This window comes from Quercus lobata, chromosome 3 (assembly GCF_001633185.2).
Source record: "Quercus lobata isolate SW786 chromosome 3, ValleyOak3.0 Primary Assembly, whole genome shotgun sequence".
In the NCBI taxonomy this organism is placed as follows: Eukaryota; Viridiplantae; Streptophyta; class Magnoliopsida; order Fagales; family Fagaceae; genus Quercus; species Quercus lobata.
This window is the reverse complement of record NC_044906.1, coordinates 74,279,939-74,298,142: the sequence shown is the minus strand read 5'-3', so window position 1 is coordinate 74,298,142 and position 18,204 is coordinate 74,279,939. Positions and strand designations below refer to the sequence as shown.

Here is an 18,204-nt window from a genome sequence, read left to right as displayed (position 1 = left end):
TTTTATTGAGAAATAATGAATTAGATTGAATATAAGCGATATGCATGGTAATCAAGTAAGGTCTCCACTTAGCACAATTTTCTTGTGCTTTAAAGCTATTTCAGGTTTAAAGATGAATTTGGCAAAATTAAAATTGGTACCGGTTGGACGGGAGTTGGGACATAGAGGCTTGGCATCTATATTTATTGGGGTGTAAAACATCTGGTTCACCAATGAATCAGGTAACAAGATATATCATTTGCTTTCTTTTCTATTCTTTTCTTTTTAAATATTAGTTGCTTAAAATCATACAAATTATGCTCTCTCTCAGGTTGTGGAATGGGATAATCCCTACACTTGGTTTGAACCATAAATGGAATAGTTAGTTGTATTCTTACTTCTACATTTTCTGTAGTTGCCATGGCTAATACCTTGTGTGAGTTGTGTCCCTATCAAAGCCTGAGAGCTTTTATTAAAATGCCACATTTTGTTCCACTAGATGTATAAATAAGTTTGTGAGTTGAAAAGATTTAGGCCAGCATGCAATTAATGCAGAGGCACAATAAAACTGAATTCTTGCTTGAGAATTATTTTTCCTGACTTGTTTCTGAACTTGTAAGATAAATTGATTTCTTGTTTCTTTTTGTACCGGAAAAGATGAAACTCTAGTTTTGTTTATGAACTCAAAAAAAAAAAAAAAAAGTTTAATTACTTGATGATGACGATGGGTTTCAAAACGCGGTCTTTTTTTTTTTTCTTTGTTAGTCATGAGCAATTAATCTCAACTCTTGAGAAAGGTTCCAATCAACCTGCAGAGATTCTACTCCAAAAAAAAAAAAAAAAAAAAAAAAATTTATGCTAAAGACACAACTTTTAATACAACTTTGTGCTACAACTTGCCATATGGCGAGTTGTAATTGGTAAAAGTATGTCAGTGGATCATGTGGAGACACACTCTTACCAATCACAACTCATTATGTGACGAGTTATGACACAAAATTGCGCTAAAAGTTATTTCCCTAACATAATTCAAAAAAAAAAAAAAAAAAAAGCCTGTAGACAATAGGCTCTTCTTCGTATAGTTGACACAGCACGTGGATCTTCAAGAGCAAAGAAATCTATAGTACACTTTACACTGTTGAACATTCTTTGCCTTGGGGATTGGAGTTGAAAAAGGGCCTCAACTGAGTCAAAAGGTTTCCGAAATCCCTTTTCTCTTTAACCCTTTAAACCTTTTTCTTTTTCATACATATTGTGTTTTCCTCCTATTCTCTTAATCATGACGAAAACTCTCTTCCATCTTTTATTATTTTACGATTTTCCCTTTTTCTTTTTTATAACCATCCAAGTGATATTTGCATTAATTTCATTTTGTGTTCGCAATTCCAAATTGTTTTATATATAGATATCTCCAAGTCTTAAACCTAAATTAACCTTTACATTCTTAATTTTATATACGGTATGAAAGTTGGCAAAAACATTGTAGTTTAGTGGCATAACATATTCTCATTTCAACATACTCTTGAATTTCGCCCAACAACTTTCCTAGCACATTGATACCATAATGTTTATGAGGGCAAATCATAATCAGCAAGTAGAGTATTATTAACCAACATAAAGCAACTTTTGAATGCCATTGTCAATAGTTAAATTCATACCAAAGCTATTACTTTTAAGACAGTTCTAAAATTAAAAACTCATAATCACTTTGAAAAAAATCATCCGAAATTGAAAATCTAAAATCTAAGAATATCATAAATAATCATCATTGTGTAGCAAATTGCTAATTTTGTAATATAACTTGGTTGCTTTCTATTGAACTTGTAAACTGGAAATTGTTTTTAAATTTTTAATAAATGATCATTTATCCCAAAAATTTAAAAGGTAGATAACTCCAAGGGATAACACGATTGGTTAAGAACCATGCCTTATGAAGCAACTCAAAGTCTAAAGTGATAAAAGAAAAGTAAATTTAATCATTGAATCAATATTTTTTTATATGTTCATGCGGCAAGTTAACCCATTTGTGAGCATTTGAAGTTTCATGTAATAAGTTGTAAGAGGACTCTTTGAAAGCAATCTCATGAGTTAGGGTGTAGCAACAAAGGGTAGACACTAGATATGCAACCTCAATTATGAATTTGGAGTACAGCAATTCAGTGGGTGCTAAAGTTGAATGTATAATATATACCGATGTTGACTAAAGCTCTTGGCAATGGCATTCAATGGGCTGTCCAATTAGCTAAATTAGATTTTTTTTTTTTTAAAAAGGGACAAAACTTAGGTACAATACCTTAGGTGTTTTTCTTTAGGTTTCCCTCTTAAGATTCTGCCATGAGGCTACTTAACTAAAAAATATACTTCCTTCCTATGAGAAAAAATCTACATAGCAGAATCTTAAGATGAGAACATAAGGAACAACACCTAAGTATTGTAACTAATTCTTGCCCTTAAAAAAATTGATCATAGGGATATTCTCAAAATTAAACCATCATTGAAAATAACTTCAACGAGTGTGTAGACGCTATGGCTAAAACTGTAGTGCATGTGGGTTGGCTTTTGTTAGCTTTAATTGAAGATCGATTTCCCACGACGTGAGGAGAGCTCCTTTAATTGGGGTTTTCTTTTTCTTCTTTGTGGGAATCTTCTTTGATTAAGTTACAAGTCATTTTAAATAGTGTTCAAAAAAACAAAAATTTTGCAAATTCATGTCCTACTCTTAATATTCCACTTATATTCTATTGATCGCACCATATCATATATTTGATTTTATTACATTTTTTTTTTTAATTTTCATGAGAATGTCTTTTTTTTCTTGTTTGTATTCATTTAAGGACTTTTCTTGTTAATCTATGTAAAGCCTTGGGTAATAATTTTTTTTTGGTTAAAGATGATTGTATCCCTTTATTTGTCAGTAAATATTAAGAGAGAAAAAAAAAAAAAAAAAAAGGTAAACCTTCAAGTCTTTAATCTTATTAATATTAACATATAAATAAATTCTTAACATGTCATCTTTTTAGTGGGAATTGAAATCTAAAGCTCCAATAATGTATGTAGTTAAATCTTTTTTTTTTTTTTTTAAAGCAAAAGTCACATGATTATTAAATTAAAGTTAGTTTTTTTTTTTAATAGATATATTAAAATTAGTATTTTCCCTCACAAATATTTTTATTTCTTTTAATTTTTAAAACTTTTTTTTTCAATAATTAAGATTAAAAATTGTTTTTAAACTCTCAGTTATCTATATCAAATAGAGAGGACAAGGACAAAGATAGCAACACGTTCAAGAAAAAAATTTAATAAATGGAAAAGTTTAGGACCACATTATTTTTCACAACTTTTTTCCACAACTGTAACGTGGCAGAGTGTGATTGGTAAAGAAAAAATAGTAAGTCATGTGTAAGTGATAGTTAACCACTCATAATCTGTCACGTTAGAGTTGTGAAATAATTGTAGTCCTAGAATTTCTCTTAATAAATACCAACAAAAGTGTCCCATGACACACCACAAGTGGGTCCCCTCAACACTTCTTCTCTACTCTCTGTCTCTTTCTATTCCTTCCTCTCTTTGTGACACAAATTGAAGTCTCCCTTTTAATTCATACATGCATGCCATTTTGCCATTTCTTTGCCATCCAAAGAGAATTACGATATGGGAAGAGAAAGCATTGAAGAAGGAGAGCTATCAACTAATCTAGTTGCCAAAGATGAACACCATCAAGTTTGTGGCAGTGGTACTAGTAGTGGTGACCATGTTTGTGCCAACACTACTGGTTGTGATGATGGTGGTGAGAGTCAGAGTGGATCTTCCCCAGCCAGAGGTGTGGTTAGGCTTAGCACTTTGGTTGCTTTCATGTTTGTGTCATCGTACTTTAGTTTAGCATAGAGTGGTCCACACGCTCTCTAGACTCTCGTCCACATGGTCCATGGTCTACAAAGGTTTTGGTGTGTTTATGATGAGTACCAAATTCTATGATATCTAACTAGATACATTTGAAATGGAGAGAAACTATTGTAACACAAATCATTGGAATTATTAATGCCTGAAGAATTATTAATTTTTGTATCTTCACTTCAGTTTGAAGTGTCACAATGTTTTCTATGATACTAGAGCTAGCCTATTAGGCCATGATAGAACATATTTTAGTTGAATCACCAAATATTTGTAGGGATTTTACATACAAATGCATCTAAATTATTGGGGTGTAGATTTGTCAGGCTTAGTCTTTTGTAACATTGGAGAGAATAACAGAATAAGACAATAATGGGATGGGTATCTCTATGTGGGATGCCTAGACGTTTGATATGCTAACTACTGAACTGAAAATGATGGATAATTGATTTTGTAGGTGAGATACTAATCACTTGCTCTGTTGCACAGACTGGAATCATGGATGACCTGGGTCTTGCAGTGGCAGAGGTGGGTGTAAAACTATATAGTGCTCCATTGTTAGAGCTTTCTTAATGAAGTGAAGTGAATCAAATTTCTTTCTGCAATGTCCACTTTGTTGCATTGTTTGGTTATTTCTCATTTGCTTGCCTTACACATTTTTGTATACGAGATTCTAAACATCTTTTGGTTATAATGCAGTACTCAATTTTTGGTTCAATATTGACAATTGGAGCAATGATAGGTGCAATAGTGAGTGGCAAAATAGCAGATTGCATAGGTAGAAGAGGCGTAAGTACTTCACCCCAGAATTATCACTAGTTGTTTTGTTAAGTTTCAAACTCCACAGATCACCAGTTTTTCAATTTGTTGGTCGTTTTGCAAGGCAGACAATGGGCTTTTCAGAGATATTTTGTCTGGCAGGGTGGCTTGCCATAGCATTCTCAAAGGTTTTGAATCCTATCTATTTGCTTTTTGCAGTTCCAAACATTCATGTTGATGTTACATACATAATAACCTCTAACATTACCTGAAAAGATGCTTATATTAGGAAATTAAAAATAATTTTGGCGCATCACAATTACTCACTTTGTAGTTGCTCTTACAAAAAAGTGAATTTAGATGATCGTAAGTGATCAGAAACAACTATGTCAATGTTTTAAGAATCAATCTGTAGTGAGTAAATATATTATCATAGCTTCACTTCCTAACGTCAAATGTTTGGTGCTTGTTGAAAGGTTACTTGGCTACTGTTGGTTTGAACCAAATTCTTAGTGTTTAAAGGTTGGTTAAGTTAAATTTATCCATTTGGTTCGGCAATCAGGTGTACACAGGATCTCTCTCATTAGGCATGGGAGGAATTCCTTGGGTTATAATGTCAGAGGTAGATTTACCTTATCAGACTTGGAACACCATCTTTTATTGTCAAATAATGGCCATGAAGGCCTATGGTTGACTGAATGGAGTGGTTTCCGTCTCGGATATTTCCCATAAACATGAAGGGCTCAGCAGGTAGCCTTGTGAGTTGTGACATTGGTTAGCTAGTTAGGTTCTTGGATTATATCATATGATTTTAACTTTCTAATGGATTGGAGCCAGCAGGTACCAAACCAATCTTATCTCTTCATAGAGTTGTTATATTGGGTACAAACTGCAATATGATCACTTTAGTTTTAAATTTATGTTTACTTTTTATCAAAAACATTCTTCATATTCTCAAGTATGTGGCTTAACTTTTCTGTTCGTAGCAAAGTTGGCATCTGAGACCAAGGGGCGAACACTAGAAGAAATTCAAGCATCATTGAATCCATTTTTAGAAGGGTAAATATCCTATTCCCATATGATGGTACCTATCCATGTTTGAATAAGCAAAATAATCTTCAAAACCCATAAAATTGTGGCACTGTGTGCTAGAGACTAATTGGTGGTGACTATTTGTCACATGAAGCAAGGTTTTTAAATATCATAGAATTATTTAGCATTTATTTTCTATAACTGTTATGGGATTGATAACCATAGCTTGAATGTTTATCTTTAACCCATTAATCCTCCTTTTAAAAAAATCTATTTTCTTTGTTTTTAGTGCTTTTTTTTTTCCCATCTTTTTCTATTTTCCTCCTATTGTCTTAACCTTGATTGAAACTCTCTTTCATCCTTTTCTTTATTTTCTTTATAGTTTTTCCTTTTTAGGTTTAACCTAAATCATTCTCTTATTGTTGGCATTAGCTTCAAATTAAACACGTTGTTTTAGATTTGGTGAGGATGGTCTAATTGAGTTTAGGGGTAATTGGGTGATTTAAACTAATTTTAGTTTTCTTATGGTTTTTTTTTTAATCCAAAAAATATTTTCTTACACTCATTTACATCTACTATTTAAAACAAAAAACGAGAATAAAATGTTCACATTTAAAAACTAGAAAATATGAAAAAGTGGAATTAAAAAGTGAGTGTGATAGTATCATTGCTTTTATGCATCACTTTGTTTGTAGTTCTTGTCTTATGAGTTATGAATTGTGTTTTTGTGTGTTTGATCAACATAAAAGTAGTTTGTTATTCATAGGAGACAACTTATGGCTTTGGGTTGTTAGTGTTGTGGTGAGTTTAGGTCATATGTACGGATTTGGATTTTAGACTTTGGACCATGTGTATGGTGGTTTTTGTTGAACGACTTTAATTGCCTTTAAGTAATTGTTTGGATTTGAAGGGGTTAGGTGTTGGTTGGGCCAACTGTGGCTTTAGGTATTAGACATTTTGAAGCAAGTGTTCATTCTAGATTATCATTTTTTTTTGGGCTAAAATGCAAAACTGACCCTCTAACTTTTTTCAGATTTCATCTCAGTCCTCTAACTTTATTTTCGTTCATTTCAGTCCTTTAGGTTTCAAATTTATTCAATTAAGGCATTTCCGTTAACTTTTGTTAAAAAATTTTGAAAAAAAAAATTCTAAAAATTTTTTTCAGTCATTAATTGAATTTTTTTAATTTCAAAAATTTGAAGAAAAATTTATATAATTGAAAAATTAACCACAACATATAACAAAATTTGATGGAAAAGTCTTAATTGAATAAACTTGAAAGTTAGAGGACTGAAATGAAATCTAAAGAAACTTAGAGGGTTAGTTTTGCATTTTACCCTTTATATATATATATATATATATATATATATATTTCATGTAAACATGTAGAGCAATGGATTGGGACTTTAGGATAATCGCTTTTACAATAAGAAAATATATTTTCTAAAATTTACTTGACTTCTTCGTGTAATTTATTATTTTCTTAAAAATCAAGAAATAATCACAAAAAAAAAAAAAAAAAAAAAAAAATTCTCTTCATTGAAGGGAAACATTAATCCAATAAGATATAGAAAGAGAAATGTAACGAATGAGAGAAGGAAAAGCCTATGGTTAAGTTTATTTAGCAAGTTAGTATGTTACTTTATCTTTTCTCTCTTTACTCCAATGTATCTGAATTTTCACATAATAGTGTTAACAAGTGGTTCTTTATTTTTTACTCCATTGCCTCTGAATTTTCACATAATAGTGTTAATAGATGGTAGAAATGGGGATGGTGATGGCAGTGGCAAAAGCATTAATAGTGATGATAGTGGTAGTGGTGGTGACAACGGCAGTATAAATAGTAATTAGTGGTGAAACTAGAATGTCAAAATTAGGGGCTCAAAGTAATAACAACTATATAAATAAATTTAGAAGATTCATATAAAATTAAGAAAGTTTCTTCTCAAAAAAAGAAAAAAGAAAAAAAAAAAAAAAAAGTAAGTTTGTGAGATACCAATATACTACAATTTAAAATTTTTGGATCCCCAAGCATATATGTATTTTTTGTCCAAGAGTGTGGTCATGGAGGATTGGTTAATACATAATAGTATGACAATTATAATGTTGGTAGAATTTATAAATAATGCATTCCTTCATTGAGATTGAACTTCAAATTTGGTTTCTTCAAAATCTAAATCATAAAACAACTCAAAATTTTTTAATTACCTTTATTGTTAACATAAATAAAGGAAATCAATATTAGAAAATTTTAAATTACAATTTTGAGTATCTTCTACCTTAAAAGTCATAATCCAAATATAACAAATGAGATAAAATAATATGTGTATATAATCTAGATAGAGATGTGCAAAGAAATCTCATTAATTAATGAATTAGAGAATAAAACGTTGTGGGTTCTTTTTTTAGATAGCACCTAGGCTCAAGTAGAAACAAGGATCCTGGGCCTTATACTTGTGGTTTGGTGGACTGGCCTTGGTTCACCGCAGTTGTGTTGAGTTGATTACGAACCAAGTTGTGCACAAAACATGGATTCTACAACACATACACATTCATACATACATACAAAATATATACGTATTGTATAGTAAGGAACATTAAAGGAATAATACAAAAGGTAAATAAGACACCAGGGATCCTCAGAAAGATAAATGACATTTCATTATTTTTTTGAGTTTTAGTACATTGGGTCCTTTTTCCACTGGGATATGTCACAAGGTCCAAATAAGTTCAAAAGTCACAGACTTAGATAGCTCTTTGTAGGCTTTTAAGACTTGTGAGGTTTAAATTCCTTTGAATCTAAGTGTATCCTCTAGTGTCTGTCTCAGGATCCCTCACAGTGTTTTCCCTCTTTTCTCATTTTTTGAATTTTAAAGAAGTTTTTTAAAGGATCTTTTTGCTCTGACTCCTTATTGCTGAATGGTTTTTGCTGATGACTTCTCCCCCTTTTATAGTACCTTCCTAGGGTTTTTGGTGTACCACTGATTCCCTCCATTTGTTGCCCTAGGTACTAGAACCAATGTTGTGTTAGTAACATTGGTGGCTGGTCCCTTCCTCATTTTCTCACAATGTTTTCCTTTTGTGGTTTTGCCCCAAAAAGCCCCCAACTGACCTTCTTCTTTTGGGGGGTCCTATGGGCTGACTTTCAATCATCTCTTCCCAAAGCTTCTTGATGCTCCTTTTCAGACCCACATTTTGGTTGCTTTACCTTTTGTCATTTTCTATAAATGGGTAGATTCTTCCCTGTCAAGCTGAAAGATCCCAACCACCTTCCTTCATGGTTCACCTTCCTGTGTTTCCCGAGGTACCAAACTTCTTTTTCATGAAGTGCTGATTCCTAAGTCATCAGCCTTTTTTCTGTGCCATAGACGGCTGATGGGACATGCCTATCTTCGTTCCTTTTGTCCATGAGCATGCTTTCTTGAGCTGTCAAAGTCCTAGCTGATCCCTTTCTGCATTTCCCAAGGATCCCATGGCTCTTGCAGTCTCAAGGTATCCTGGTTTAGTCCTTTTATGGGCTCCCCAGAAAACTCTCATTACAAAGGCTGGGCTGAGCTTCCTTTTTCCTTTTCCTTCCCTTTTAAGGCCCCAAAGCTTGCCCATCCATGTGTTTGGGCTTCCTCTTACTCATTTTAAGTGGGTCTTAGTTGGTGGATTGGGCCTTGCCTACTTTTGAGGGCCCCTTTAGTTTTAGATTTATACTTGTGATATTTTAGACCTCAACAAACATTAGTATGGACAAGTTTAGTAATAGAAAGAGGGGCAGGGGAAAGAAAGATGAAAAGTTAGCATAAAGTCTAAACATGGGAAAAAAAAGATAAAATTAAAGAGAAAGAAAGGTGTATATATATATATATATATATATAACTTAGAGAAAATTCAATTAGATTTCAAATTAAAATTCAATTAGAGTCTAATTTTGCGCTACGTGTCCCATCTAATTTAAGTTTTTAAACTTTTGTGTCAAGTGAGTTAATTTAGTGTAAAAATTGGATTTCAATTAGAGTTTAATTTTACGTTATGTGTCCTATCTAATTTAAGTTTTTTTCTTTTTTTTTTTTTTTAATGTCAAATGAGTTAATTTAGTGTAGAAAATGAGGAGTCCAATATAAATAAACTATAAAAAACCTAATCATATATCTAACTCTATATATAAAATTAGAGAAAGAGAGAGTTGGAATGATTTTATATTTATGAGCCTTTTTTTTGTATAACTAAAACAATTCAAATTTATAAGTCATTTATGTAATATGCCATGATTATGTATTGTCCATTACTAACTAGGTAATATGCGCGCGTGCACACACACACATATATGCTTTTTTAAACAAAAGTTTAGAGAAAATTGAATTAGAATCAAAATTAGATTTTGCTTTTGTTAAATTTTCATACAAATTAAATTGTTTATATTTTTGCTGTTATTTTTTCACTAAACTAATGAACATATTTTTTATATTATTTCTATTAAGATATTTGGTATGCGAAGATATTGAACGTAACAAACTGTAATTGAGCTGAACGATCTCATGTACCCATCCCCATTCAATTTAGGAGGTACTATTTGACCAATTTATTATTTTATTTTGTGTTGTATTTAATAGAATTTCATAGGCAATAATTGTGAATTGATATTGTATATATAGTATCTAATAGTGATTTTCAAAATTATATATGTAATAACAATGTAATGAGAAACTTGACGTAACCAATATCATGAAAATTGTAAAGAAAAGCTATTTTAATACCTCCAAATATCCTGATCGAACTATGTCCTATATGTTTAATAACTCTAACTATCAACAGTAGCACCACTACAATTCATCATATCTATTCGTAAGCACGGGTTACATACTAGTATAAATCTAATAAAACAACATAAATGCCTTAGGGATATAAATTTAAGCAAGCAAGAATTAGTGTCTTGTCTACGTGTTTGCTTCTTATATTTTTATTTTGTTTCACTTTCTTTTGTGTTGGAGAAGGTATTTTTAATACAATGGCATGACGATCATATGTATAGTAGAAGTTATAAATTAACTACACATGAACTTAGCTTAACAAAATTGAAATTGAGGTTAGCTTGGAAGCTCCCCTAGGTGTGTTTTAAAGGCAAATAAAAGAGAAATAAATGTATATAAATCTAATCTAGTAAGCATAGATGCCTTAGGTATAGAAATCTATGCAAGCAAGAATCAATGACATCTTCATTGATTATTTTCAATGAAGGGAGATATTAAACTAATAAGATATAGAAAGAGAAATGTAATGAATGAGAGAAGAAAAGCATATGATCAAGTTTATTTTGCAAGTTGGAGTATCTTGCTTGATCTTTTCTGTTTCTTTTATTCTAATATCTCTGAATTTTCATTTAATGGTGTTAACAAGTGGTGGAAATGGGGATGGTGGTGGCAGTGGTAAAAGTATTAACAATGAGGATAGTGGTAGTGGTGGTGACAATGGCAGTATGAAAAGTAGTTAGTGGTGAAATTAGAACATCAAAATTAAGGTTTCAAAGTAATATCAACTATATAAATAATTTTAGAAGATTCCTATAAAATTAAGAAAATTAGGGAGGCATTGATATACTTGTTGCAAAATTAAATCCAAAACATAAATGTAAAGTTTGACAATTTAAAATGTTTGGATCCCCAAGAATATATGTATTTTTTTGTCCAAGAGTGTAATCATGGTGGATTGATTGAGAGTATGACAATTGTGATGTTGGTAGAATTTGTAAATGGTGCATTCTTTCATAGAGATTGAACTTTGACTTTGGATTTTTCATAATTTAAATAATAAAACAACATAGAATTTTTGAATTACCTTTCTTGTTAACATAAACAATAGAAATCAATATTAGAAATTTTAAATTACAATTTTGAATATATTTTACCTAAAAAAGTTATAATCCAAATATCACAAATGAAATAGAATTATATGTATATATAATCTAGATAGAGATGTCTAACTAGATTTCATTAATGAATGAATTTGAGAATAAATCGATAGTATGGATACGTTTAGGAAAAGAATGGTGGAGAAAAGAAAGAGGAAAAGTTAGAATGAAGTCTAACCATGGGGGAAAAAAGATAAAATAAAAGAGAAAAAAAGTTATATAAATCTAATAAAGAAACATAAATGCCTTAGATATAAAAATCTAAGCAAAAAAGAATCAATGACTTGTCTACTTATTTGCTTCTTATGTTTTTTCTTTGTTTCACTTTCTTTTGTGTTGGAGAAGGTATTTTTGGCACAATGTCATAATGATTGTAGAACTAGAAGTTATGAATGAACTCCACATGGAATTAGCTTAACAAGATTGAAATTGAGACTAACTTAGAAGTTTCCATAGGTGTGTTTTGAAGCAAAATTAAAGAGAAAGAAAAGTATATAAATCTATTCAAGTAAGTATAAATGTCTTAGGTATATAAACCTAAACAAGCAAGAATCAATACTTGTATGTGTTTGCTTCTTATGCTCTTTTATTGTTTTACTTTCTTTTTTGTTGGGGAAGGTATTTTTGGCATAGTGGCATAATGATCCTATATATAGAAGAAGTAATAGATGAACTTCACATAAACTTAGCTCTAAAAAAAATTGAAATTGAGGCTAATTTGGAAGCTTTCCTAGGTGTGTTTTGAAGCCTAAATTGAATTCTTCTTTATGTAAGTATAGATAGTTGCTTTTGCAAATTTGTTTATATAGATGTGTGTGTGTGTGCTTTTTTTTCTTTTTTTTAATAGTATGTTGATTTGCTTGCTTAAAATTTGTCATATAGATGTTAAATGTAGTAAACTTTTAGGCTTATTTAGTTGTTAATTTTTACTTGAATTAACAATATATTTTTGTGAGATATGTTATTGAATCACATTCTTATTAAATATCTATCATAGGTTTATCATATGAAAATTTTCACAACATTTAGTTGTCAATGCCTTCTACAATTAAATCTAAGTTTTTTTTTTTTTAGTCACAAGAAATGGGAGATCAATTATAGTTGAAACTTTTATGGAAGCATAATGTCTTTCTCGTTTTTTCTTAGCTTTCTTGTTTTTTTTTTTTTTATTATTATTATTATTATTATTATTATTATTATCATCATCATCATTTTACATGGAGAGTGGAGACCTTCAAATTATAACTCATTCAAATATTTGAAACGAGGATCCTAATAAATTATAACTCATTTTATAATGTAAATAATAACTTATACATTGTGCCTATCAAATATTCAAATTTTCTTCTATTAACAACCTTAGTTGAAAATTCATAAGCCCACCCACATTCTCAGGCCCAAATTCACCATACTAATTCTAAAAGACCTGTAAACTCAAAATAGAGATAGTGTTCTAAATCCTTCCAAACAAGTCCAAACTCATCAGCATCCAGCTCCCAAATGTCTCCTATCTTTCTTAAAATCCCATAATCCTCACCTCTAATCTCACAAGCTGACATTAAAAATTGGATTTCCAAATCAAATTTGAGCAAGCCCAGCCAACGAGAGCATTAGCGTCTAAGCTTAGTGGAGAAGTGCCAGATTGTCTATTTGGTATTATTGGTCTTTACTCTTTATACAAAACTTTACTAATTTTCTTTATACAAATTCCTTGCCTAATTTCTTCTCATGCTCTTTCTTTTGTGTTGGTGAATGTTTTTATGTGCCACAGGCATAAGAAGCCTATATATAGAAGAAGTTATGGATGACCTCCACATGAACATATATTTGATCAAATTGATATTGAGACTAACTTGGAAGCTTTCCTAGGTGCATTTTGAAGTCAATATTGGATTATTCTTATAGTAAGTAATGATGGTTGTTTTTGCAAATTTATTTATATGCATGTGTGTTTTTCTAATTACTTTATATAAATAATATGTTGATTTGATTGCTTAAATTTTGTTGTATAGATGATTTGATTGCTTAAATTTTGTTGTATAGATATTAAATAAAGTAAAATTTTTGGCTTATTTAGTACTTGAATTAACATTATATTTTTGTGAGATATATATTATTGCTAAATGGTTTTGGTTCATGCTACATTTGACTTTGCGTGCATAAAAATTACATCAATTAGTTACTTTTTTAAATTACTATTTTCTTGAATTCACATTCTTATTAAATATCTACAATAGGTTAATCACATGCAAGAATTTGCAACAATCAATTGCGATCCACTGTTAAATCTATATGGTTATTTGTTTAATTATATTTAATAATTCAAAAAATTATAAGATCCCTTTATAAATTAATGAGTTTCTAATGCCTAATTGTTTCGATATTCCGAAAGAATGATAGATCATAATAATGTTTGGTAAACCTGATGGTTTGGAAAGAAATTCATTCCAACTATGAGTTAAGCAGAAAATTTTTGAATATTCCAAAAGTAACAATCTCTCCTCTTATATAAATGTAGATCCACACCAAGAATTTTATTAGTGTGACCTACTATTACATGGGAGGAAGGAACATTAATCTTAGTGCAAAGAATTTGACATCAGGACCCTAATAAAATCCCATTCCCTTTATAATGTAAAGAATAACTTATACATAGTGCCTATTAAATATTCATTTTATCTTTTATTAATAATCTTAGTTGAAAATTCATAATTTTTTTAATACTCATTTTAAAGAACTTTTTTCTATCATATTTAGAACTTTTCAACATTGTCTTCCACATTTTACATTGAAAAAAAAAAAACAATAAATATTTACTTTAGGAACTAAATCACTAGCTCTATTTAATATTTATAACAGATGACAAAATAGTGAAAATACATCCCCACCCTCTCCACCCCCAATTTGACAAACCATGATTTTTATTTTTAATTAATCACTTCTTCCAAATCCAACAACTTTATTTTTACAAAACTCCAACCATGCCCAAATATTGAGAATCCACCTCCAAATGCCTCCCATCTTACTTATGCAAAGAAATTTATTTTAACATTAGATTTGATGAAAAATATTGAATACTTTTGGAGCAATAATCATTTCCCTAGAAAAGGTGGGTTCCTACCATGAATTTAAATAGTAATACCCTCTATTATATTTACTTAGGCTTAGAAAACTATTGCCAAGGGCCTTGTAGCTGAATTGGCACCTCTCCATGTATAAAGTGCTTGGGGGTTTAGGGGGGAAAGGGTTCGAGCTGTGGGGTTAGCAGCATGTTGTAATTATTTCTCAAAAAAAAAAAGGCTTAGAAAACTATTATCATAAAAAAAAGTTATTTAGTAGAACAACTTTTGTAAAATTACACAAAGTCTAACTTTTTTTAATTATAATGAATATTTATTGACATAAACAAAAGAAACTAAAACAAATTTGCTCTAGACTTTAAATGTGCTACACTACCACAAACCACATGGTACAACCAACATGAACATCCCTTCAACCTCCATTATACTCCTGAAGATGACTCCGGTGAATATTACTGTGATATCTGTGAAGAAGAAAGAGATCCCAAGCAATGGTTCTACTACTGTGCAGAGTGCAGCTTTCCTGCTCATCGTGACTGTATTCTTGGGGAAAATCCAAATGTCAAGTAACACATATAATGGCCACTAGTTGGGAGGTGCTACACAGTAATTTGACTTTGACCCACACACAATGTACTTTCATTGAAGAAATAAAGACCAATGACAATGTTAAAAGTGATCTATCAATGTGCCTAATGTAATTTCAACATTCACAATAATTGTTTATAGAAAGACCAATGTTGTTTTAATTTTTATTTGTATATTTTTCATTTGGGTTGAGCCTTTAGTTTTTTTTTATTGTGACTATGTTACCATTGGATATTACTATTATTATTATTTTTTGCCCATAATGATATTGTTTCCTCTAGTTTCCTGTTGGAATATGAAAGACCGTAGATGCATATTGATAAGAACAGAAAATTCTTGTGACAACCAAGTAGACAACCAAAACGAGACATGTTATTGTCTATGAGTGCTTGAAACATTTTTCAGTGAGTAGTACCAATGTGATAATTCATTTTGAGATATGTTATATGGTCTAGAATTGTTTGGTTGAAAGTGGGTAGCACATAAAAATAAAGCTTATGAGTTTATGCAGCTCATTCATGACAGTTTTGCTGCTTCTACATTTGAGAGAAAAGAGGAATCGCAAGAACAAGTGTTAATGAAAATGGACCAATGCATTGAGTGAACTTCTGAAGGTATGCTTAGAGATTAGATGTGAACATGGTTGGGCTTACTAGTCAGGAATTTTGTGTTTAATTGGTGTAATAAGAACACAAAAAATGTTAACTAAGTTTGGCCTGAAAGAACAAAATATAGAATTGAAATACAAAGGATTTGTTAAATATAGCTAAGGTTTATTCTTTCAAAACTCTTCGGAATTTTCCATTTCTTAGATCCCATAAGTGGATATCAGCTTAAGGACAGGTTTCCATTTGTAATTTACTTGAGATGCGTCATATTTGTAATTATCGTTAGTAGTTGTTGGTATATCTCCTGTGGATATCAGCTTAAGGCAATCTTATTAGATAGAAAGCTTAGCTGTGATGTTGCTTGTAACCTTTGTCTCAGAGAAACTGAAATAATGGATCACCTATTTGTGTTCTACACCTTTTCTAGAGCTATCTGGTTTGGGTCAGATTTATTGATAAAGACAGCAGAGTTTCAGCCTAATTCACTAAAATGGGCACTTTTAAAATGGCTCGTCCAATAGGTTTGACATAGAAACCTTTAACTTTGTTTCCCAAACTCTGTATACCACTCTCTGGGTCATATGGCTTAACAGAAATCAAGTGCTAATGCCTATAATGTTCTCCTAATGTCTAAGGCTTTGGTTTGCTTGTATCAACAAGCTTATGCAGACGATCAGCAGGAACAAGTTAATAGAATAAACTCAGACTTCATAAAAAAAGGCAGGCCCATCAAGGATGTAAGGTTTGAATTTATTCAACCATCTAATTGGCTTTATTCCGTGCCAAAATTTGCTTGTAATTCAGCATTTAGTAACCCTGTATTTAGGTGGGTTTGATGTAAGGGTAGTGAGTGAGATAGAGTGAAGTTTTGCTCAACGAAGTGTGGCAAGAAAAAGAGACTCGCGCTGGGACTCGCGGGTTGACTCGCGGCTGCAAGCCGCCAAAGCTGCACACTGCCAAGCATGCTGGATGATAACAGTCCATGGCAGCTGGAGCACTACAGGACAAAACAGGCACTGGCCATAACGGTTATCTCGCGACTGGATCTTGCGACTTAGTCAAGCCGCGAGGTCAAGCCGCGAGCCACCCCTGTTTTGTAAAAACCTGACGTTTCACATTCCTCTCCACTCCAGTATAAATACCCCTATTACCCACGATTGAAAGAGAGCTTCCAGAGAGAATTTTGAGAGAGAAACCCTAAAGAAAAACTAGATTGATTCACACACAATCTATACCTTAGAGACTCTTCAAATTCCTCAACTCTCTTCCTCTCCATTGTCAAATCCTTGAGAGGCATTATACCAAACCTGGTTCTCACCATCATCATCACTGTGAGACAGTTGTTTGGATTTCTGGGAAGCAGTTAGGAAGGAACCAATCTTCATTGGTTGATGCTATGGTTTAGTAGCGAAATCCGGGAAGCTAGAAAAGAAAAAGGTTCGGCGCAACCTCGTTGGAGCAAGAAGCTTGGAGGGCTTAGGTGCACTGGGTAGATTAGGCTTGGAGGGTCTATTGCTGTCCTTGTATCCCAACTATATTTTCTAGTGGATTGATTACCGCTTGGAGGGCGGCGGAAAGGTTTTTCGCCGAGGGCTTCGGTTTCCTCTTCGATAACACATCGCGTGTTGTCTTTGTGTTTGCATCTTCCTTCCTCTATCTTTGCCTTTAAATTATCTGCTGTGGATTTTATTTTGTTATGGCTTAGATAGTATTTAATCAATTTTGTATGATAGCATATGTTAAGTTTCCGCACACTAGTTGTTTGACATATTGCTTGAACTGATTAAGTTGTAATTTGGGGGTCTAAACGTTCAAAGGTGTTTTTACACGTTATTGAACTTTCAATTGGTATCAGAGCAGGTACACTTGTTGTGGTTTTATTACCTAAGTGTGATCCTAGACCCCTGTGTAGTGATTGATTGTTTTGGAATATACCATGCTGAATTGTAGCTTAAGTGTTTGTGAAAATGACTCTATGCATATGTCTGAAAGGTGTCTTACTGATGTTTTTGTAGAGTTGTTAAAAACTAAGAAACATGTTAGAGCTTTTGTTCACATGCTGGAATGTCTTGAAAATCATAATTATGTCTTACACAGTAGCATATCTGAATCTAAATCATTGATTAAGAAATATAAAAGAAAGAATAGAATGTTATGTGAAATGATTGAGAATCTGAAAATGAAGAATCAAACTGAAAGAAGCATGAAAACAGATGATGAGTTTGTGTTTGAAGGTCAAGAATGTCTATCACATGTGAACCTATTTGTGCATACCTCATTGAAGGTGTTTAATGCGTGTTTGTGGTATCTTGACAGTGGGTGTTCTCGCCATATGACAGGGGATAAGTCTCTGTTCAAGACACTCAAAGAA

The 18,204-nt window shown here is 31.7% G+C and overlaps 1 protein-coding gene and 1 pseudogene across 2 annotated transcripts in view; both read left to right on the top strand.

Annotated features, from left to right (window-relative positions):
• LOC115979085 overlaps positions 1 to 18,204 on the top strand; it is a 59,548-nt pseudogene that overhangs the window by 23,482 nt on the left and 17,862 nt on the right. The window lies entirely within an intron of this gene.
• LOC115979620 (sugar transporter ERD6-like 5) lies at positions 4,606 to 4,901 on the top strand. The gene is made up of 2 exons (XM_031101674.1): positions 4,606 to 4,659; positions 4,758 to 4,901. The coding sequence occupies exons 1-2, from the start codon at positions 4,606 to 4,608 to the stop codon at positions 4,899 to 4,901; spliced, it is 198 nt and encodes a 65-aa protein (XP_030957534.1).